Source organism: Corylus avellana, chromosome 3 (genome assembly GCF_965113065.1).
Source record: "Corylus avellana chromosome 3, dhCorAvel1.hap1.2, whole genome shotgun sequence".
Lineage (NCBI taxonomy): Eukaryota > Viridiplantae > Streptophyta > Magnoliopsida > Fagales > Betulaceae > Corylus > Corylus avellana.
Genome location: NC_142492.1, coordinates 27,173,753 through 27,196,314, shown reverse-complemented (window position 1 = coordinate 27,196,314; position 22,562 = coordinate 27,173,753). Strand labels below are relative to the sequence as shown.

General features: G+C 36.1%; 3 protein-coding genes across 5 annotated transcripts; 2 read left to right on the top strand and 1 right to left on the bottom strand.

Moving 5' to 3' along the window:
- Positions 1 to 4,127: 4,127 nt before the first annotated feature.
- LOC148587036 (receptor-like protein EIX2) lies at positions 4,128 to 7,326 on the top strand. 2 transcript variants are annotated; one of them, XM_088514936.1, is made up of 3 exons: positions 4,452 to 4,476; positions 5,284 to 5,571; positions 5,716 to 7,326. In XM_088514936.1, the coding sequence occupies exons 1-3, from the start codon at positions 4,452 to 4,454 to the stop codon at positions 7,293 to 7,295; spliced, it is 1,893 nt and encodes a 630-aa protein (XP_088371062.1). In that variant the 3' UTR covers positions 7,296 to 7,326. The 2 variants fall into 2 exon arrangements, with proteins under 2 accessions (XP_088371061.1, XP_088371062.1); XM_088514935.1 differs by having other exon boundaries at positions 4,128 to 4,476; positions 5,284 to 7,326.
- Positions 7,327 to 7,498: 172 nt separating this feature from the next.
- LOC132174064 (rop guanine nucleotide exchange factor 14) lies at positions 7,499 to 10,887 on the bottom strand. The gene is made up of 6 exons (XM_088514851.1): positions 10,503 to 10,887; positions 9,561 to 9,715; positions 9,401 to 9,475; positions 9,038 to 9,307; positions 8,356 to 8,703; positions 7,499 to 7,945 (listed from the first exon to the last, which is right to left on the bottom strand). Exons 1-6 carry the CDS (start codon positions 10,885 to 10,887, stop codon positions 7,568 to 7,570), a joined length of 1,611 nt encoding a protein of 536 aa, XP_088370977.1. The 3' UTR covers positions 7,499 to 7,567.
- Positions 10,888 to 13,797: 2,910 nt separating this feature from the next.
- Positions 13,798 to 22,473, top strand: LOC132174066 (receptor-like protein 15). Of its 2 annotated transcripts, XM_088514718.1 has the most exons (4): positions 14,125 to 14,149; positions 14,957 to 15,244; positions 15,389 to 16,089; positions 21,508 to 22,473. In XM_088514718.1, exons 1-4 carry the CDS (start codon positions 14,125 to 14,127, stop codon positions 22,408 to 22,410), a joined length of 1,917 nt encoding a protein of 638 aa, XP_088370844.1. In that variant the 3' UTR covers positions 22,411 to 22,473. The 2 variants fall into 2 exon arrangements, with proteins under 2 accessions (XP_088370843.1, XP_088370844.1); XM_088514717.1 differs by having other exon boundaries at positions 13,798 to 14,149; positions 14,957 to 16,089.
- The last annotated feature ends 89 nt before the right edge of the window (positions 22,474 to 22,562 follow it).

Below are 22,562 nucleotides of genomic sequence, written 5' to 3'. Positions count from 1 at the left end.
ATATGAATCATATCATATAATTTAATGAGACTATATGATTATATAATATCAAATTAAGTAATTGACATTAGATTCAACAATGTGTTACTTATAATCACAATTGAAGTATTAATGTATTTTTTGAACATTTTTTAGAAAAAGAAATTTAACCATTTTTTGAAAAAAAAAAAAAAAAAAAAAAAGAAGAAAAATAACCATTTTTTGAACAATTTTGAATTTTTTGAACCATTTGTAACAATTTTTTTAAAATTGTTACAAATTAACCATTGATGAAGTTTTAATGTTTTATTTGTATCATTTAATGTTTTATTTGAACTTATTTTATATGCTTTGTGTTGAATCTTTTTTTTTTTTATATTTTTTTATATGTTGTGACAGTTGTCTGAAATCTGAACCTTTTTTTGTATTTTTTATTTTTTATTTTTATTTTTTTTATAAAGGTTAACCGGTTATGATTTAATATTTAAGGAAATTTTTTTAAAGTACAAGTAAATGTAAATTTTGGGTAAAATATTTTTGATTTTTCAATATGGGCTCTTTTTATAGCAATTGGACTCAAGAAGATATTAAAAATACAAGAAAAAAAAAATGAGGGTAAAAGAAAGCCCAAAAAAAGAAGTCAAAAAAGCCCTAAAGAAAGTCCAAAAAAAAGCTCAATTTTAAAAAAGCGGTTAGCGGGCGGTTATCTATTTCGCTAACCGCTAACCGGTGGTTAACCGCTAGGCGGTTAGCGGTTGCGGTTAGTGAAATCTACTAACTGCTAAGGCGGTTACAGTTAGCGGTTATTGCCACTAACCGCTAACCGTAATCGCCTTTGCACCCTGTACAAAATCAACATTTAATCCAAAGAATTTATATCCTTAACAGCCTCCAATGGCTTTTCAAATGAACTATTTTGGTGCAGCGAAGGGTTTTATTTAAAAAAAAAAAAATAAAATTAAGAATAGTATTTTTGTTATTAGTGGGAAATTGACGTAACTAATAGTTGGGACTTGAGGACATTGACAATAAGATGATAATTTAAGGAGAACATATTCCACTCGAAAGCTTAACATAAATCAATAGGAATCAATTATGAATATCTTAGACCACCATTATGAATCTAATTAAATGACTATATAACGCATGCTCATTAAAAAAATTTGATGACTGAAAATGGAGATCCGAGAGAGCGTGCATTTCCCGGGACTTCTTGTTGATGATTTTATCGGATTAAATAAATATAACAATTTTTGTAATTAGGAACAAAGCCCATCGTTATTGCTAGGCAGTGGGTCTCCTCTTCTCCAATTTTCCACAACTCATGTGTGAACTACTTTTGTGCAAAGCTTGGCGTGCTTCTTGGTTTGGAGAAAACACAGATTGATTAGACATATTATTCCTTCGTCTTCCATTGAATTTCCATTGCTTTTAAAGCATGCCTCTAATTTTCAAGCTATTTCCAGTACAGACTGACCACTCTCCTGAAAACGCGTGGATTATTCAAGACTTCCGGGCCTCGTTTGAGCACATTATATATATATATATATATATATATGATTGAAGCTTTTTTCTTTTTTTTTTGAATAGCATATTATGGTAGTATGGAAAGCCCTAATTACATTTTCTACGGTTTGGAGCCGTAAGTGCAAAAAAAAAAAAAAAAAAAAAAGGCATTGTGGTTAGGCTTCTCCAAGGCTAGCCATATATATACCTTTATAAAACAGAAACTACGTACTCGCAAAGCTAGCTGTATAGTATTCTATTCTTTAGGCTTTTTGAAGCAAACAAGGGTTAGTTTTAAAAGCAGCTGCAATTTTCAAAAAGATTAAAGAAAAAAAAAGAAAAAAAAAAAGAAAAAGAAAAGGAAAATGCTTTTACAAGGCTCAAATTATCTCTAGCTGACCAAAGTTTAGGGAGAGTTAGGATTAGGCCTGAATCCAATGCAATTAGGATTAGGCCTGAATCCAATGTACACTTTAATTTACACTTTAATTTGACCACTCACAAGTAGGTCTCCGTTTTTTTTTTTTTTTTTTTTTTTTTTTTTTTAAAAACATGTGGTTTACCTAATTTACAATTACTTATACGTAGTATCAAAATAAACTTAGAAGTCACTAAAATATGAAAAAAATAATAATTTACTTCCTATAAACAAATTTAATTTCGTTCACTGACTTAATAGATTCTGTTAATATGACACTAAGTAGGAAACATGTCATAATTTTATTGGCTCTGATGTGTCACATTATCGGAATCTATTAAGTCACTAAACGAAATTTGTCTATAGGGATCAAGTAATTTTTTTTTTTTTTTTTTTGACATACCTCCTTTAAATTCATTTTGATATATATCATAGAGAACTAATTACAAATTAGGCAAACTATAGGGATTAATTTTACGTTTTCTCCTATATTTAAATGTCTTGTGATTAGTTAAGCCAAATTAAAGACTCACCAAAAATTCAGATAGAAACTCCACAAATGGTTTAAGGCTTTAAGCTAGCTAGCCTTTTGGGGCTGGGATGGAATGGGCCGGGGTTATTTTCAAGCATCTTACCATGATTTCTTTTCCAAGCTAGGCCTATTGGCTATTGCTTAGAAGACAGCTTTTAGGTTTCTTTTCAAACACCATGATTATTTTTTGGCTCTTTTAGAGTCAAAAGTTTGTTTGTGTTGCTCTGGAATTTGGCACCAACTCCACCACCATCAACTAACCATGCAATTCCACCTGTCTAGCACTCGATCTTATCCCCTATAACTTCAAAGAAGGTTCGTTGAGGTCTGGCAAAACTTTTTATAACATTTAAAGTCGTTTACGTGATCAAAGCGGCAACGCTAGACTTCAATAAAATTCATACGAGAATGTTGTTTCTCAAACACGAAATGCGCAATAAATGCATAATGATGTTTCTTGGTGCTTATAATTGCTTGCACAGAAAAACAGAAACCTTAATTTCTTGCCACAAAGAAAAAGGCAACAAAATGTCCACATTAATAGACTTTGAGATAGTTGGCGTTCCATTCGTGGCCTTGAGGTTCACACTCATCAATTACCACGTCATCGCTTCCATTTCCGATTTGCTCTAGCCTATAATATATTCTCCAACAAACAAATCAAATCGTTTCAGATCTAGGCAGAATCAATGCACACTTAGAAGGAAGTCATGGTTATTATTCTTCTTCAATATGTGTTCCTGGATTTTGAGAAGAACCATCTGGGTTTCGCTTGGTTGCCCAGGAGATCATGGGAAAGAAAATGTAGATTAATTACTAAGAATAAATGACAAAAAATGAGTGGTCATGGGAATTGGTTAAATCTGAACCCTTGCTTTTTTTTTTTTTTTTTTTTTTTTTTAAGGAGATATGTTGGAGTTTAACTACTACACATCAGCCAGATCCTTTGCCAAATGGGGGTGGCCGTGGCCTCCAATGGCTTTTTCAAATGAACTATTTTGGTGTGGCGAAGGGTTTTTTTTTGTTATTAGTCGGAAATTGACTTAACTAATAGTTAGGACTTGAGGACATTAACAATAAGATGATAATTTAATTTAAGGGAAACATATTCCACTCGAAAGCTTAACATAAATCAATAGGAATCAATTATGAATATCTTAGAACACCTTTATGAAATCTAATTACATGAATATATAACGCATGATCATTAAAACAATTTGATGACTGAAAATGGAGATCCGAGAGAGCATGCATTTCCCGGGACTCGTTGTTGATGATTTTATCGGATTAAATAAATATAACAGTTTTTGTAATTAGGAACAAAACCCATCGTTATTGCTAGGCAGTGGGTCTCCTCTTCTCCCATTTTCCACAACTCAAGTGTGAACTACTTTTGAGCAAAGCTTGGCGTGCTTCTTGGTTTGGAGTGGGCAAAGCTTGGCGTGCTTCTTGGTTTGGAGAAAACACAGATTGATTAGACATATTATTCCATCTTCCATTGAATTTCCATTGCTTTTAAAGCATGCCTCTAATTTCCAAGCTATTTCCAATACAGACAGACCACTCTCCTGAAAACGCGTGGATTATTCAAGACTTCCGGGCCTCGTTTGAGCACATTATATATATATATATATATATATAGGCATGAGTATGATGATAAAGATGCACGCATATACGTACAACCTTTCGAAAATGAAGAATTGTTTTGCTGAAAATGTATTTTTGCTGTGGGTTACTGCTATCGCTTTTTCTCCTTTGGCTTGTGGTGATGGATGCAGCAAAGAACAAACGAGAGCTCTCTTGGAGATGAGAAACTCCACAAATGGTTTCGCCTTTGCTGGCTGGGACGGAAGAGACTGTTGTGAAGCAGAGCAAATTGATTGTGGTAGAAATGGGGGAGTTAGCGCAATCTATTTGAACAACTACGGCAGGGCACCATCAAGTAGTACTACATGGTATCCAAATGTAACCTTGTTCACCTTATTTGATGAACTCGAAGAACTATATCTTATTAACATGCAAATTGGAGGAGGGCTTCAACGTGAGAACTCTTACTTACTTCATTTAATTTTATTTGCTCTCTCACTTCCGCCTCAATTCAGATTGGCTAATTTCTGAAATTCCAAATGAAATGTTATAATTTTATACATCATATATGGTCAATATATAATTGTACCTCTTACACCATACATGACATCTTGCAGATAATCCTACTTTTAGAGTTCCAACTGGTAAGCCTAATAATACATCGATCGTTTGCTTTCAAATACTAGCTTGCGAATTATCACACACTTAATTTTTTTTGTTTATTTGGTACATATATAGTTTATCTGAATTTCCTTATTCCTCAATATTCACATTAAACACACAAGTTCACATAATTCTCAAATTTTTTAATTGCATGCCATAAAATTTCATTAACCTATGCTGCAAAGATGTAACATGAAGTGCAAAATTTCATTATTTTTGTGTTGTTGTATTTGCTTCTTAGAGTAATGCTACTCTTTTGCACTAAATATTTTTACACCAGCTTTACACCAACCAATGTAACATGTTATAAATGGCTTTTCATGTTAGCCAATTTAATAACAAAAGTGTTAGCCACTTAAAACATGCCACATATCAACCCGTGTAAAGTTAGTGTCAAAATCTAGTGCGAAGACAAGCATTACTCTTGCTAGCTTCTTATACTTTACAAATTAAAACTAGTTAGACTAAATTTCTTTTAGAGAAATATTTACTCGCTAGTCACTCCTACCATTTTTAATTCTATTTTAATTCTATGCCTTCTAAGCATATATGTACCCAAATAGGAACTCATTTCTCAAACTCACTTAATTTGTTGCAGCTTTTTGCCAACTAAAGCGATCAAAACATCTATGGATGCTGGATCTTGATTATAATCGATTGGAAGGCATTATTCCCTCCTGTCTTGGGATGATTGAAAACATTGAAGAAATTTTTATATCAAATAATCGCCTTCATGGCAATCTACCTCCATCAATATTCTCCAAACAAAGCAAGATTACGGTTTTTGATGTTTCGAGCAATCAACTAGATGGGGTTTTATCATTTTCTACTTTTACCAATACTTCAAGTCTGGACTCCCTTGATCTTTCGGATAATCTCTTTCATGGTAATTTACCTCAATCAATATTCTCCAAAAAAAGCAAGATTAGGATGTTATATGTTTCTGGCAATCAATTAGAAGGGGTAATCTCATTTTCTATTTTTGCCAATGCATCAAGACTCAAGTTCCTCGCTCTTTCAAGAAACAAAGATTTGGAAATTGAAACCGAGTCTCCCTCATGGGTTCCAACCTTTCAGCTATCATATCTGAACTTAACAAACTGCAACCTCAACAAGAAGAATGGTCATGTTTTCCCAAGCTTCATCTCCACCCAACTTGATTTGAGATGGCTAGACTTGTCTCACAACTTAATAGAGGGAAGCGTACCTTGTGAGCTACTATTCAACACGAGTATCCAAGTTTTATCCTTGAGAAGTAACCAAATTCATGGCTCTCTTTCTTGTGGTTGCTTTGCTAATCAAACTTCATCACTTAGCGCCTTCGACATATCAGAAAATAATGTCACAGGTTCTCTTCCTGAAAATATTGGGCATCTTCTTCCAGACTTATATTATGTTGACATGTCCTCAAATGCATTAGAGGGCATCATTCCTTCGTCTTTTGGTAATTTGTCTTTTGAGATATTAGACCTTTCTAATAACAAGCTCTCAGGTACAATACCTCGAGGTTTGACTAGAGATGGTACCCCACTGGTATATCTAAATCTATCAAACAATAAATTGAAAGGAGAAATGCTCCCAAGGGACTCCAACATGACAAAGTTGAAAAGCTTACAACTCAACGGCAATCAATTTGAAGGAATGATCTCACCCACCATATCAAACAGTCCCAATTTGGTAATCCTAGATATTCGAAATAATCACTTGTCTGGTAATATTCCAAAGTGGTTGTATGATCATCCTCGCTTGGTGGCTGTTCTTTTAAGTGGAAATCGATTTGAAGGTCACCTACTCCGTAGAATGTGTGGAATGCAAAGTTTGCAAGTTTTCGATATCTCTAATAATCATATTTCAGGAGGTATTCCCTCATGCCTTGATAACATTACATTTTGGAAGAAGAGTTCTCCAAACTCTACTGACTCGAACTATTACACAGTACAGTACATTGAACATGGGCAAGACAAGAAATTGCAAATTCAAATGTCCTTGCGAATAAAATATGAGGTATATACTTTCCAAGGTATCCCACTCTCGTTGATGTCTTTAATTGACATGTCATCTAACCAATTGATAGGGAGCATTCCTTCTGAAATGGGAGAATTGTTACAGCTTCGATCCTTGAACTTGTCGAATAATTTTTTAACTGGCCCCATTCCAAACTCTTTCCGAAACTTGAAAAACATGGAGAACTTGGATCTTTCCCACAACAAGTTGACTGGGGGAATCCCTTATGAATTGGTTGGACTCACTTCTCTATCTACATTTAGTGTTGCAAGTAACAATCTTTCAGGAAGAATCCCATTTGAGCGGCAGTTCTCAACTTTCGGGACGCAATCCTATGATGACAATCCAGATCTCTGTGGAGTCCCTTTGCCAAAAAATTGTTCAACCACAAACAAGCTTGAACCTGAACATGAGGATGAAAGGGAAGAGACTAGAATAATTGATAGTCCTTTATTCTTTTACGCATTTGTTGCTGTCTCTTATGCATTTGGATTTTGGGTTTTCTTTGGGATCCTAATCATTAAAAAGAATTGGAGGCAAATCTATTTTAGAGCTGTGGACAAATACATTGAGTCATGTTTCGAAATGCTCTCCAAGTATTGGTGATTCACACAGACAACTTTGTAGTGGAAGTGGAAAACATATTTGTACTTCAGAGTAATGTCTTCAATAAATATGTTATATGTCCTTTGATACATATCGCATTTTAAAGCATTCGAAATCATATTAGCTTAGTTTAGATTTTGGTAGGACCATATGCGTAGTTAATACTTTGCTATATTTCCAAGCAGTACATTCAAAGTTTGCCATGATCTTTACAAAAAGAAGCTATTGAAGACCATGCTTCCTTTTTTTTCTTTTTTTTCTTTTTATTTTTATCAAGGTGAATTTTTAGGAGACACACTTACACAAGCCTCTCTATCGATGCACCAAAGTCTATTCCAACTTGGTGTTGTAGCTACCGAACTTGCTTTGGCATCACTGTATGTAGATTCCAAATCACAAGTACTGCTTGAATTAGAGTCACAATAGTTTCCATGCACCTGGTTCATCTGATCAATCAACGAGTGCCTTACATCTATATCAACAGCTGAAGTTTCACAATGATTTATACCAGAGAAGTAAGGCATTGCCACCGGTGAATTTGAATTGCTCAAACCATCTTCTTCCAAAATATCTCTTATCCTAGACAATATGCTATAGGCCAAGTTTCCAAGAACACGGGAATATGCTTCCAGAATTGAATGTCCAACATCCTACAGGAATTGATAAGGAAAATTACTGCCAAATCTCTACAAAAATATATTTGTATAGGTCACTTCTGATTAAGACAGTTTATCCATGTCAAAAGAATTTTCTAGGGTAAACATGGATATAAAAGATAAAAAAATGCAACTACTTTTCCTTTTGTTCTTTGCCCTCTTTTTAGTAGATAGAAGTAGATGTCCACTACTGCTAGACTATGAACTAGATAACCCAGGTGAAGGTCAATGTAAATATGAGTACCAGTATAATGACAACCAATACATAAGATAGCAGAGAAATCATTCTGGTATGGCGGAAACAAAAATATCTCAATGAAGAACAAAGAAAGCCAAAAAATTGGGGATGAAGAGTGATGTTTTGAGAAAATTGGCAGAATGGACATGAATACGTGATAACTCACCTTGCCATACTGAATTTTTGTAACATTAAGAAATGTATGGGGAAGGTTTGGATATCTGATCTTGAGGTGATGTAAAAAGGCTTCTGCCCGGTCCAACAATAACTCCATCTTATCCATCTCAGACATTGAATCCTTTATGAAGGACCATGATGTTCGAACTGGGGATTTACCACCAACATGTTCTGTAACTTTCACTTTCCAAGAAAATATAGCAGCTTCCAACCTATTAATGACCTCGAGAGCACGATGTTCAAATTTCAAATTAAGAGAATTGAGTATCTCGTCAGATGAGCTTGATTCTGCAAACAACAACTTGTAGAGTTCCTCACCAAGGCTTGCCTTCCCAGACTGCAAGTACATAAATACAAATGCCGTTATAAGTTATAGCACCACAATGAGGATTACAATTTTGAAATTTCATGTGTAAGTTTAATCATAAGCAGTGATGATCAGATGATGTAGACAGTTTTCAAGTCAGAAGCATGCATACTAAGTCCCACTTCAGTTTGATGTGTCAAGGTTAGCTAGCTCAATCTAAAAGCTTCAGTCTACTTTAGCTTTGCATGTGAACCCACTTTTGGCAAGGATCAAAGATGAGGATTTCCCCAGCTCTCTCATCATAGCTTAATATCAGAAAGGCAGATTAATTATGAATGTTTTAAATGGGAGAGAGTTTAATTACCTTGGGAAGAGCATCTTTAATAATGGCCGGCACAGGCATCTCAAGCAAAACATTTTCATTGATTGATTTGGCAGCCTTGAATACTTGATGTACCACTCTTCCTTGATGAAGCAATTTCTTCCTCTCAGTGTCAGAGAGCCCCGTCTTTGGTACTTGAGGTGATGGGAGCCACCATCTCTTACTTTGCCGGCCGCTATTATTCCTTCCTTCTGCCCGGCTACCTCCTTCTGCATACCAAAACTCAGTATTCACCATTGAATCTAACGTCTCCTGTAACATGAAAAACCATTAAGATTAATTTGAGTAATACATTGATGCATAAAAACTTCTCTAGATTATAATGGGAATGAAGAGATCACCTACAATAAGCATAGAGTCCAATTTTTGAAGTGCCGGTAAATTCATGTGAATGTCAGCACGGGCTTTTGGTGTCATTATCTGCAAAATAAATGTCGAATCCAAATCACACCATAAGTAAAATCCGTACTGCTTTATTCTTCTGTCCAATTGAAATAGAAAATACCTCCAGGGTTCGGCCATTTGCACCATTTTGCTTCGCAGGAACTAACTCAACCATATAGTTGGTAGGGGAGAGTAACCAGTCCATTTCTTTTCGCCATTTGCTCTTACTTTCTTCAGGGAGTGGTTCTAATTTCCACAACTCTCCAAAAACCGTCGCTGAAAATTCAATTATTATATTATTCTAAATAGTTAAGAGAAAAAGGTAATTATTCTCATAGGTTACATTATAAAAACAGAAGAAGTTTTCTAAGGAATAGCTAGGGCCCCAAGTTAGTGATAGAAGGAAAATGGTCCGGCATTATATGCTACCCACAAGAAGGAAAAAGTAAATAGATAAAGAAATATTGATGACAACATATAAAAAATAAAAATAAATTAATTAATTAAAAAAAAAAAACTGCTTTGAACAGTCTGAGTTTGATAGGAAAGATTATATGTATTTAGCATAATAAATTTCTGTTCAATCAAAGGCTTGTTATTGTATTCTCACAATCATTTATTTAGGAAAAACTTGAATATTGTTTTTACTTACTGATACAATCACTTCGAAAACATATGAACATCAAAGATTAATTACACTGTTCGCAAATGTTGAAAATAAGATGCTATTAGCTACCCTAGTACATTTAGAATTTTTTTTTTTTTTTTTTTTTTTTTTTTTTTTGACATGTTCATACTAGAGGGGGAAGGGGGATTCGAACTAGTAACTTCCACTTCATGAGGCGTGGTTTCCAGCCAATTAAGCTACTCCTTGGGTACTAGTACATTTAGAATTCTAATCTCACGAGTTTGACACCTCCATATGACACAGAGATATGTAATGCAGTACAAGTATCCCACACTTGTAAATATAAAAATACTTGAAGCAAATCCAGAAACTATAGTAAGGGAAAAAGCATATCCAACTAATTATTTCTATTAAGCAAACGGAACCTTTTCATACCTGCTAGATTTGTGATGCCATTAGACAAAGCTAAAGCAGTGGTTTGGCCCTTGCATCCTCCTGTAACATCTTCACCTAACAACAGCTTTGCAAATTTTTCTTTCATTGCCTCCACATCTGAAAACTGAATGGCATAAGCAGGTTTCTCTTTCACATAAAAATGTGGGGGGCTTTCTGAGAGCTCCCATTCATCATAACTCTGTTCATCCCTCTTCATTGTCAACCACTTTGAAGAAAATGATCCAAAAGCATCTTTGCTGGAAGAGCAGCTTGAGCCACCATCGTCCAAGGAGTCGGTTACACATTCATCCCCTCTGCTTGTTCTGCTTTCATTTTCATAAGATTGATTATTGAGAATGCAACTCTCAAGGCCGTTGTATGTCATTATTCCTGAAAGATTCCATTATAGTTTTTGTTGTGTCAGAGCTCATATGGAAGGTGAAGAAGTTGTTTTAGTTTACCAAACAATAAAGACCAAAAACATAAAGAACAAATTTAATATAACACGGTTGACAGCTTTGGAACAGGACATACAAATGCTCATTGGTTCTCAACATATAAATGATGCGCTTGCAACTAAACAAGGCATACTCCAAAAAAATAAAAAATGATAAAGAGTAAAAAAAATAAAATGCTAAACTACAAACATGGCAATAAAAACACTTGAATATAAAAATTTTAGTTCTTCTAGAGACTTTTTGCTGAAGATTCTATCAGTAAGCATTGGTTGGCATCACAAAGTAAATTATTTGCGTCTGGTCTGGCTATTTATTCCAAAATTGATTAAATTTTCTCATCGTCTGCCTCTTTCACTGTTTTGGCTCTCTCTTAGTCATCATAGCATATTTAATAGTCACAGGCCCTCAAAAGAAGGTTTATTTTTATTTTATTTTTTTTTCCTGGTAAGTAAAGCCCTCAAAAGAAGTTTACTTCTTAAAACGCAATGCTGCCTTTTATTTACATGTTTATGCTCTCATTATCTCAAGGCACATCTGCATATTTGGAGGAAAAAATTGTTAATAAAAATTCATGTTTTGAACAAGAAAGAGGATAAAATATATAATTGTTTAATAAATACTGTGTATAAACCATTACAGATATTGCTGCAACAGTCCAACAAGGTTCATACCAGAATGTGACGTAGGTTATCACTCAAAATAAAGTACATGACATATATAAGGACACATAGTTCATAATTACATCATTTCAGATGTTAGCTGTTGGTTCAACAACGATTATGGAGTGATAATCTCAATTCCAATAATATCTAAGTTAGTTTTCCTTTTCCTCATTTTTACAATAAGGTATCGAACTATAAAACCATCGACTTCCATCTAGTAACACTTGGATTATGTGTTAATAATCCCAATACTTGGACCAATTTTTTTTTTTTTTTTTTTAATACATGTCGAGTGGATCGAAAGTTTGAGACCTGGCTAATAGCTCCAAAATTAAGGATGTTTTCGCCAAAAAAAAAAAAAAAAAAACTTTGGTTTCCTTTCTTTTTTTAGTTTTTCTCTCTATTTTGGTAGAAGCACATAACAATTTAGTTAGAATAAAGAGGTGAATAGAAAGCATATGCATCCATGGCCATGCAGAATGATTTATACCAGAAAAGTAAGGCATTGCCACCGGTGAATTTGGATTGCTCAAACCTTCTTCTTCCAAAATATCTCTTATCCTAGACAATATGCTACAGGCCAAGTTTCCAAGAACACGGGAATATGCTTCCAGAATTGAATGCCAAACACCCTACAGGAATTGATAAGGAAAATTATTGCCAAATCTCGTCAACACAGAAGGTTCGCTGAGAGCAGGCGAACCTTTTTATAACATTCAAAGTCGTCTACGTTATCAAAACGGCAATGTTATACTTCAATAAAATTCATACGAGAATGTTGTTTCTTGTAAACACAGAAGGTTCGCTGAGAGCAGGTAAAACTTTTTATAACATTCAAAGTCGTCTACGTGATCAAAGCGGCAATGTTATACTTCAATAAAATTCATACGAGAATGTTGTTTCTCGTCTACACGGAATGCGCAATAAATATATAGTGATGTTTCTTGGTGCTTATAATTGCTCGCACAGAAAAACAGAAACCTTAATTTCCTGCCCCAAAGAAAAAGGCAACAAAATGTCCAAATCAATAGACTTTGAGATAGTTTGGCGTTCCACTCACGGCCTTGAGGTTCACACTCATCAATTACCACGTCATTGCGATTTGCTCTCTTCGGGTCATGTTAGAGTAGTGAGCCTATAATATATTCTCCAATAAACAAATCAAACCGTTTCAGATCTCGGCGGAATCAATGCACACTTAGAAGGAAGTCATGGTTATTATTCTTCTTCAATATGTACATGTTCCTGGATTTTGAGAAGAACCATCTGGGTTTCGCTTGGTTGCCCAGGAGATCGTGGGAAAGAAAATGTAGATTAATTACTAAGATTAAATGACAAAAAATGAGTGGTCATGGGAATTGGTTAAATCTGAACCCTTGTTTTTATTTATATTTTTAAGGAGATAAGTTGTAGTTTAACTACCACACATCAGCCAGATCCTTTGTCAAATGGGGGTGGCCGTGGCCTCCAATGGCTTTTTCAAATAAACTATTTTGGTGTGGCGACGGGGTTTTTTTTGGTTATTAGTGGGAAATTGACTTAACTAATAGTTGGGAGTAGAGGACATTGACAATAAGATGATAATTTAAGGGGAACATATTCCACTCGAAAGCTTAACTTAAATCAATAGGAATCAATTATGAATATCTTAGAACACCTTTATGAAATCTAATTACATGAATATATAACGCATGATCATTAAAACAATTTGATGACTGAAAATGGAGATCCGAGAGAGCATGCATTTCCCGGGACTCGTTGTTGATGATTTTATCGGATTAAATAAATATAACTGTTTTTGTAATTAGGAACAAAACCCATCGTTATTGCTAGGCAGTGGGTCTCCTCTTCTCCCATTTTCCACAACTCAAGTGTGAACTACTTTTGAGCAAAGCTTGGCGTGCTTCTTGGTTTGGAGTGAGCAAAGCTTGGCGTGCTTCTTGGTTTGGAGAAAACACAGATTGATTAGACATATTATTCCATCTTCCATTGAATTTCCATTGCTTTTAAAGCATGCCTCTAATTTCCAAGCTATTTCCAATACAGACAGACCACTCTCCTGAAAACGCGTGGATTATTCAAGACTTCCGGGCCTCGTTTGAGCACATTATATATATATATATAGGCATGAGTATGATGATAAAGATGCACGCATATACGTACAACCTTTCGAAAATGAAGAATTGTTTTGCTGAAAATGTATTTTTGCTGTGGGTTACTGCTATCGCTTTCTCTCCTTTGGCTTGTGGTGATGGATGCAGCAAAGAACAGACGAGAGCTCTCTTGGAGATCAGAAACTCCGCAAATGGTTTAGCCTTTGCTGGCTGGGACGGAAGAGACTGTTGTGGAGCAGAGGGAATTGGTTGTTGGGGTACAAATGGGGGAGTTAGCGAAATGTATTTGGGCGGCTACGACAGGGCACCATCAAGTAGTACTACATGGTATCCAAATGTAACCTTGTTCACCTTATTTGATGAACTCGAAGAACTATCTCTTTCTAACATGCAAATTGGAGGAGGGCTTCAACGTGAGAACTCTTACTTAATTCATTTAATTTTATTTGCTCTCTGACTTCCACCTCAATTCATATTGGCTAATTTCTGAAATTCCAAATGAAATGTTATAATTTTATACATCACATATGGTCAATATATAATTGTAACTCTTACACCATACATGACATCTTGCAGAGAATCCTACTTTTAGAGTTCCAACTGGTAAGCCTAATAATACATCGATCGTTTGCTTTCAAATACTAGCTTGCGAATTATCACACACTTAATTTTTTTTGTTTATTTGGTACATATATAGTTTATCTGAATTTCCTTATTCCTCAATATTCACATTAAACACACAAGTTCACATAATTCTCAAATTTTTTAATTGCATGCCATAAAATTTCATTAACCTATGCTGCAAAGATGTAACATGAAGTGCAAAAATTCATTATTTTTGTGTTGTTGTATTTGCTTCTTAGAGTAATGCTACTCTTCTGCACTAAATATTTTTACACCAGCTTTACACCAACCGATGTAACATGTTATAAATGGCTTTTCATGTTAGCCAATTTAATAACAAAAGTGTTAGCCACTTAAAACATGCCACATATCAACCCGTGTAAAGTTAGTGTCAAAATCTAGTGCGAAGACAAGCATTACTCTTGCTAGCTTCTTATACTTTACAAATTAAAACTAGTTAGACTAAATTTCTTTTAGAGAAATATTTACTCGCTAGTCACTCCTACCATTTTTAATTCTATTTTAATTCTATGCCTTCTAAGCATATATGTACCCAAATAGGAACTCATTTCTCAAACTCACTTAATTTGTTGCAGCTTTTTGCCAACTAAAGCGATCAAAACATCTATTAGTGCTGGATCTTGATTATAATAGATTGGAAGGCATTATTCCCTCCTGTCTTGGGATGATTGAAAACATTGAAGAAATTTTTATATCAAATAATCGCCTTCATGGCAATCTACCTCCATCAATATTCTCCAAACAAAGCAAGATTACGCATTTTGATGTTTCGAGCAATCAACTAGATGGGGTTTTATCATTTTCTACTTTTACCAATACTTCAAGTCTGGAATACCTTGATCTTTCGAATAATCTCTTTCATGGTAATTTACCTCAATCAATATTCTCCGAAAAAAGCAACATTATGTCTTTATATGCTTCTAGCAATCAATTAGAAGGGGTAATCTCATTTTCTATTTTTGCCAATGCTTCAAGACTCAAGTACCTCGCTCTTTCAAGAAACAAAGATTTGGAAATTGAAACCGAGTCTCCCTCATGGGTTCCAACCTTTCAGCTATCATATCTGAACTTGGCAAACTGCAGCCTCAACAAGAAGAATGGTCATGTTTTCCCAAGCTTCATCTCCACCCAAGTTTTCTTGCTCGAGCTAGACTTGTCTCACAACTTAATAGAGGGAAGTGTACCTTGGGAGCTACTACTAGTCAACACGAGTATCCAAGTTTTATCCTTGAGAAGTAACCAAATTCATGGCTCTCTTTCTTTTGGTTGCTTTGCTAATCAAACTTCATCACTTAGCGCCTTCGACATACCAGAAAATAATGTCACAGGTTCTCTTCCTGAAAATATTGGGCATCTTCTTCCAGACTTACATTATGTTGACATGTCCTCAAATGCATTAGAGGGCATCATTCCTTCGTCTTTTGGTAATTTGTCTTTTGAGATATTAGACCTTTCTAATAACATGCTCTCAGGTACAATACCTCGAGGTTTGACTAGAGATGGTACCCCACTGGTATATCTAAATCTATCAAACAATAAATTGAAAGGAGAAATGCTCCCAAGGGACTCCAACATGACAAAGTTGAAAAGCTTACAACTCAACGGCAATCAATTTGAAGGAATGATCTCACCCACCATATCAAACAGTCCCAATTTGGTAATCCTAGATATTGGAAATAATCACTTGTCTGGTAATATTCCAAAGTGTGTCACGTGAAGAAATGAGAAGCTGTTGCATAAGAGTTGGGAAGCTGAAGGGAAAGGCAGCAGGAGCATGACAGTTAATTCTGTTAGGAGGCATTGCAGCATGTGTATAATAGAAGCTGTTATAGTAGTTGTTGGTAGTTAGTTGCAAAAGTTGTTACAGTTAGTTGTAAACAATTGTAAGCCTAATTGCCTTGACTGCTAAGCTTATATAAGGCTGGTTAAGTGCAAGAAGGGGATTATCTTTGGAGAAGTGTACAAACATTGTATGGAGATTAGCCATCTCGAATTGGCCAAGTTGTTCAATAAGAAGAAGTCATCCATTTCTCTCTTAAAGTCTCTTACTTACACTCTTTCTCTTTCATTTTCCTTTCTAATTCTGGTTTGATAGTAACTTTCCTGTTACAAGTGGTATCAAGAGCCATTTGTTTTCTTTTCATGGAAACTAGGTCAATGGGGCAAAATGCGGATTTGGTGCAGTTCAGGAAGGAGTTTAAGCAGTTGAAGGATGATATTGAAGAGAAGAATGCAAGACTGGAAAAAAAGCAAGATGACCAGTTTGCTTTCTTGAGTGAACAGTTGGCACAAGTGATGAAAGGCATTCAGGAATCGCAGAGGGCACCAGAACAAAGAGATAAAAGTTCCTCTTTTGACACTATGGAGGCCAATTTTGGTTCAACCTCAAAAGGAAGGATTCATGCAACAAATGGTGCAGGGTTTCAGGCAGGAGATGGATTTCACACTAAGTCCATTCGGTTGGAGTTTCCTAAATTTAATGGGGAGGATCCATTGAATTGGTGTTACAAGACTGAGCAGTTCTTTGATCACTACTCTACACCAGATTGTCAAAGGTTGAAGATTTCTTCTTTTCATATGGAAGGTACAGCCTTAATTTGGTTTCAAGAATTGCATAAATCAAATTCTTTTGCTACTTGGGATGATTTTGCTAGAGCATTACAGACTAGATTTGGTATGGGGTCTTATGATGACCCTATGGAAACATTGTCAAAGTTGAAACAAGAAGGATCTTTGCAGGAATATAAGCAACAATTTGAAGTATTAGCTAATAGAGTAGCTGATTTACCTGAAGCACATAAATTGAGTTGCTTTATGGGGGGGTTAAAAGATGAAATTAGATTGGCAGTAAAGATGTTTAAACCTAAGGCTCTAGTTGATGCTTATTCTTTAGCAAAAATTCAGGAAGATTATGTGTGCAATTTCAGAAAAAGCACTAAACCACAATGGAGTCAACTTCCTTATAATAATGCTGCAAGAAGTTTTGGGGGAGAAAGTAAGAGTACTGGGTTTTTGGGAGGAAAAACTACTCTTTTTGGTCAACAGAAGAGTCTTGAGAATTCTGCGAATGGTAATAACCAGAATAAAGCTACTCTTCCTGTTTCTGGTAAGGCAATGTTACCAGTTCAAAAAATTTCTAATGCTGAGATGATGGATAGAAGGAAGAAAGGATTGTGTTATAACTGTGATGCTAAGTGGAGCCGTGGCCATGTTTGTGCTTCACCAAGACTGTTCTTGATTGAGGAGATCGAAGAGAAGGTGAACAATTTGAAAGAGGTTGAAGAAGAACCAGATCCAGGTGAATTTTTTTTAGAAGAATTTCCTGAAATTTCTTTGCATGCCATTATTGGAAATCCTACTCCTAAGACTATGAGTATTGTAGGTATGATAAACAATCACAAGATAATAATTTTGATTGATTCTGGAAGTACACATAACTTCTTAGATCAGGAAAGGATTAAGGGAGTGGGAATTCAGCCTGTGAATAATGAATCTATCAAAGTTAAAGTAGCTAATGGTGATGAGCTTGTAAGCCCTGGTAAATGTAATAACACCAAGGTGAGGTTGCAAGGGTATACTTTTGTTGTTGACCTTTATATTTTACCTTTGGCTGGTTGTGATATGGTACTTGGCATTCAATGGTTGAGGACTTTAGGGCCTATATTGTGGGATTTTCTTAATCTCACTATGCAGTTTGTGTATGAGGAAAGAACTTGTTTGCTGGAAGGGCTGGTTGCTAATCTGAATCTGTGTGTAGAAGATAATGAATCCTTTAAACTAAATAGAAGTGAGAACAAGGGTGTCTTGTTGCAGCTTCTTGGTGATGATAGTACCCAGATGCAAGGGGATGAAGATGGAAGGAAGCAAAACAAAGAAGTTGGTCCTATGGCTCAGTTATTGGCAGAATTTGCAGATGTTTTTGCTGATCCTAAGGAGTTGCCTCCTAAAGGATCTCATGATCATGCAATACATTTGCAGGAGGGTGCACAGCCTGTTTCAGTGAGGCCATACAGGTACCCTTTTTACCAAAAGGAGGAGATAGAAAAGATTGTGAAGGAGTTGCTGCAGTCTGGAGTAATTAGATGCAGTCAGAGCCCATTCTCTTCTCCAGTTTTACTTGTAAGGAAGGCAGATGGCAGCTGGAGGATGTGTATGGATTATAGAGCCTTGAATCAAGTAACTATCAAGGACAAGTTTCCTATACCAGTTGTGGATGAGCTGTTAGATGAGTTGTGGGGAGCTCAATGGTTTTCTAAACTTGATTTAAGATCTGGTTATCATCAGATTAGGGTGGTAGAGAGGGATATTCATAAGACTGCCTTCCGCACTCATGAGGGCCATTATAAATTTTTAGTGATGCCATTCGGCCTTACTAATGCTCCATCTACCTTTCAAAGCCTTATGAATCAGGTTTTTAAACCTTTTCTTAGAAAGTTCATCTTAGTTTTTTTTGATGATATTCTGGTCTTCAGCAAAGATTTGGATACTCATAAGCAGCATTTAAGGATCACTTTGGATTTATTGAGGAAGAATCAGTTATATGCCAAAATGTCTAAGTGTAAGTTTGGTTGTCAGGAGGTGGAGTATCTTGGACATGTGATTTCTGCTTCTGGTGTTAAGGCTGATCATGAAAAGATTCAAGCTATGGTTGAGTGGCCTTTTCCTAAAACTCTTAAGTCTTTGAGAGGGTTTTTGGGACTCACGGGTTACTACAGAAAATTTATTCAAGGGTATGGATCTATTGCAGCCCCATTGACAGCTATGTTAAAGAAAAATGCTTTTGCTTGGGATGAAGCAGCTGTGGGTGCATTTAACAGTCTCAAGGCTGCCATGACAGCAGCTCCAGTCCTAGCTCTTCCTAACTTTTCCCAGCCATTTGTGATTGAGTGCGATGCTAGTGGTATTGGAATTGGAGCAGTGTTAATGCAAGCTGGTAGGCCAATAGCATTCTTGAGTAAAGCCCTCAAAGGGAAAGCTGTTCATATGTCCACTTATGAGAAGGAGTTGTTTGCCCTAGTAACAGCTATTCAAAAATGGAGACCTTATTTGGTTGGGAGGCCATTTATTGTCAAAACAGACCATCAAAGTCTGAAATTCCTATTAGAGCAGAAGGTGGGTACCCCATTTCAGCAGAAATGGATCACTAAATTGATTGGCTATGACTTTATAGTGGAGTACAAAAAGGGAGTGGATAATAGAGTAGCGGATGCTCTATCAAGAAGGGAGGATTGGGAACCTGAGTTGACCTTGTCTCTTCTATCCATACCTACTATTAGTTGGATAAATGATTTAAGGGCTGAGTATGAAACTGATGTGCAACTAAAGGCTTTAATGGAACAATGGAGGACAGGAGAGTTAGATCCAAACAAGTTTTTCCTTAGGGATAAGTTGCTGTTTTATAAGAAGAGGTTATACATTGGGAGTTCTCAGGCCATAAGAGCACAAGTTTTGCATTTTGTGCATAGTGATCCGATTGCAGGCCATTCAGGGTTTGAAAAAACATTGCAAAGAGCCAAGAGAGATTTTTATTGGAAGGGGATGACTACTGATCTCAAGAAGTTTATTAGAGAGTGTGAAGTTTGTCAGCAATCTAAGTATGAGAATATGTCTCCAGCTGGCTTGTTGCAGCCTCTTCCCATTCCTAGCAAAGTGTGGACTGATGTGTCTATGGATTTTGTGGAAGGACTACCAATTTCTCAAGGGAAATCAATGATCTTGGTGGTAGTAGACAGATTGTCTAAGTATGGCCATTTTATTGCTCTTTCTCATCCCTATACAGCTATTAAAGTAGCTCACGTGTTTGTTCAAGAGGTCATCAGATTACATGGAATGCCTACTTCCATTGTTTCAGATCGAGACCCTATTTTCACTAGTGTCTTTTGGAGAGAGTTATTCAAGCTGCAGGGCACTACTTTGAAGTTTAGTACTAGTTATCATCCTCAAACTGATGGCCAAACTGAGATTGTTAATAAGTGTGTGGAGACTTATTTGAGGTGTTTTGTGCAAGAGAGGCCTAAGCAATGGTTGTCTTGGTTGCCATGGGCAGAGTATTGGTATAATACTACTTGGCATGCTTCTACTAAGATGACACCTTTTGAAGCTGTTTATGGCATTCCCCCTCCACGGTTACTCACCTACATTCCGGGGACTACAAAGTTGGATGCTGTAGATGAAGTTCTTCGATCCAGAGAGCAGATTCTGTCTTTGTTAAGGAGTAATCTGCAGCAAGCTCAACAGAGGATGAAAAGGTATGCTGATTTGAGGAGATCAGAGAGAGAATTTGAGGTAGGGCAGATGGTTTATCTAAGGCTGCAGCCCTATAGACAACAATCTGTGGTTACTAGAAGATCTTTGAAGTTATCCCCTAGGTTTTATGGCCCATTTCAGATCATTCGCAGGGTGGGGAAGGTAGCCTATGAGTTAGATCTTCCAGTGGCAGCTCGGATTCATCCAGTTTTTCATGTTTCTCAGTTGAAGTTAAAGTTGGGTAACAAGAATTTTCTTATTCCTAAACTACCTCCAGTGGATGTGCATGGGGTCCCTCAGCCAGAACCCTTGAAAATTTTGGCTAGAAGGAGTAAGCAGCAAGGTCGTCGTGCAATTACTGAAATTCTGGTTCAGTGGGTTGGCCAAACTGTTGATGATGCTTCTTGGGAGGACTTGTTTGCTTTACAGCATGCTTATCCGCACCTTGTGGGCAAGGTGTTTTAGAGAGGAAGGCTATGTCACGTGAAGAAATGGCTGTTGCATAAGAGTTGGGAAGCTGAAGGGAAAGGCAGCAGGAGCATGACAGTTAATTCTGTTAGGAGGCATTGCAGCATGTGTATAATAGAAGCTGTTATAGTAGTTGTTGGTAGTTAGTTGCAAAAGTTGTTACAGTTAGTTGTAAACAATTGTAAGCCTAATTGCCTTGACTGCTAAGCTTATATAAGGCTGGTTAAGTGCAAGAAGGGGATTATCTTTGGAGAAGTGTACAAACATTGTATGGAGATTAGCCATCTCGAATTGGCCAAGTTGTTCAATAAGAAGAAGTCATCCATTTCTCTCTCAAAGTCTCTTACTTACACTCTTTCTCTTTCATTTTCCTTTCTAATTCTGGTTTGATAGTAACTTTCCTGTTACAAAGTGGTTGTATGATCATCCTCGCTTGGTGGCTGTTCTTTTAAGTGGAAATCGATTTGAAGGTCACCTACTCCGTAGAATGTGTGGAATGCAAAGTTTGCAAGTTTTCGATATCTCTAATAATCATATTTCAGGAGGTATTCCCTCATGCCTTGACAACATTACATTTTGGAAGAAGAGTTCTCCAAACTCTACTGACTCGTACTATTACACAGTACAGAATCCTCTGTATGACATTGAATATCCAAATGGGCAAGACAAGACATTGCAAATTCAAATGTCCTTGCGAATAAAATATGAGGTATATACTTTCCAAGGTATCCCACTCTCGTTGATGACTTTAATTGACATGTCATCTAACCAATTGATAGGGAGCATTCCTTCTGAAATGGGAGAATTGTTACAGCTTCGATCCTTGAACTTGTCGAATAATTTTTTAACTGGCCCCATTCCAAACTCTTTCCGAAACTTGAAAAACATGGAGAACTTGGATCTTTCCCACAACAAGTTGACTGGGGGAATCCCTTATGAATTGGTTGGACTCACTTCTCTATCTACATTTAGTGTTGCAAGTAACAATCTTTCAGGAAGAATCCCATTTGAGCGGCAGTTCTCAACTTTCGGGACGCAATCCTATGATGACAATCCAGATCTCTGTGGAGTCCCTTCGCCAAAAAATTGTTCAACCACAAACAAGCTTGAACCTGAACATGAGGATGAAAGGGAAGAGACTAGAATAATTGATAGTCCTTTATTCTTTTACGCATTTGTTGCTATCTCTTATGCATTTGGATTTTGGGTTTTCTTTGGGATCCTAATCATTAAAAAGAATTGGAGGCAAATCTATTTTAGAGCTGTGGACAAATACATTGAGTCATGTTTCGAAATGCTCTCCAAGTATTGGTGATTCACACAGACAACTTTGTAGTGGAAGTGGAAAACATATTTGTACTTCAGAGTAATGTCTTCAATAAATATGTTATATGTCCTTTGATACATATCGCATTTTAAAGCATTTGAAATCATATTAGCTTAGTTTAGATTTTGGTAGGACCATAT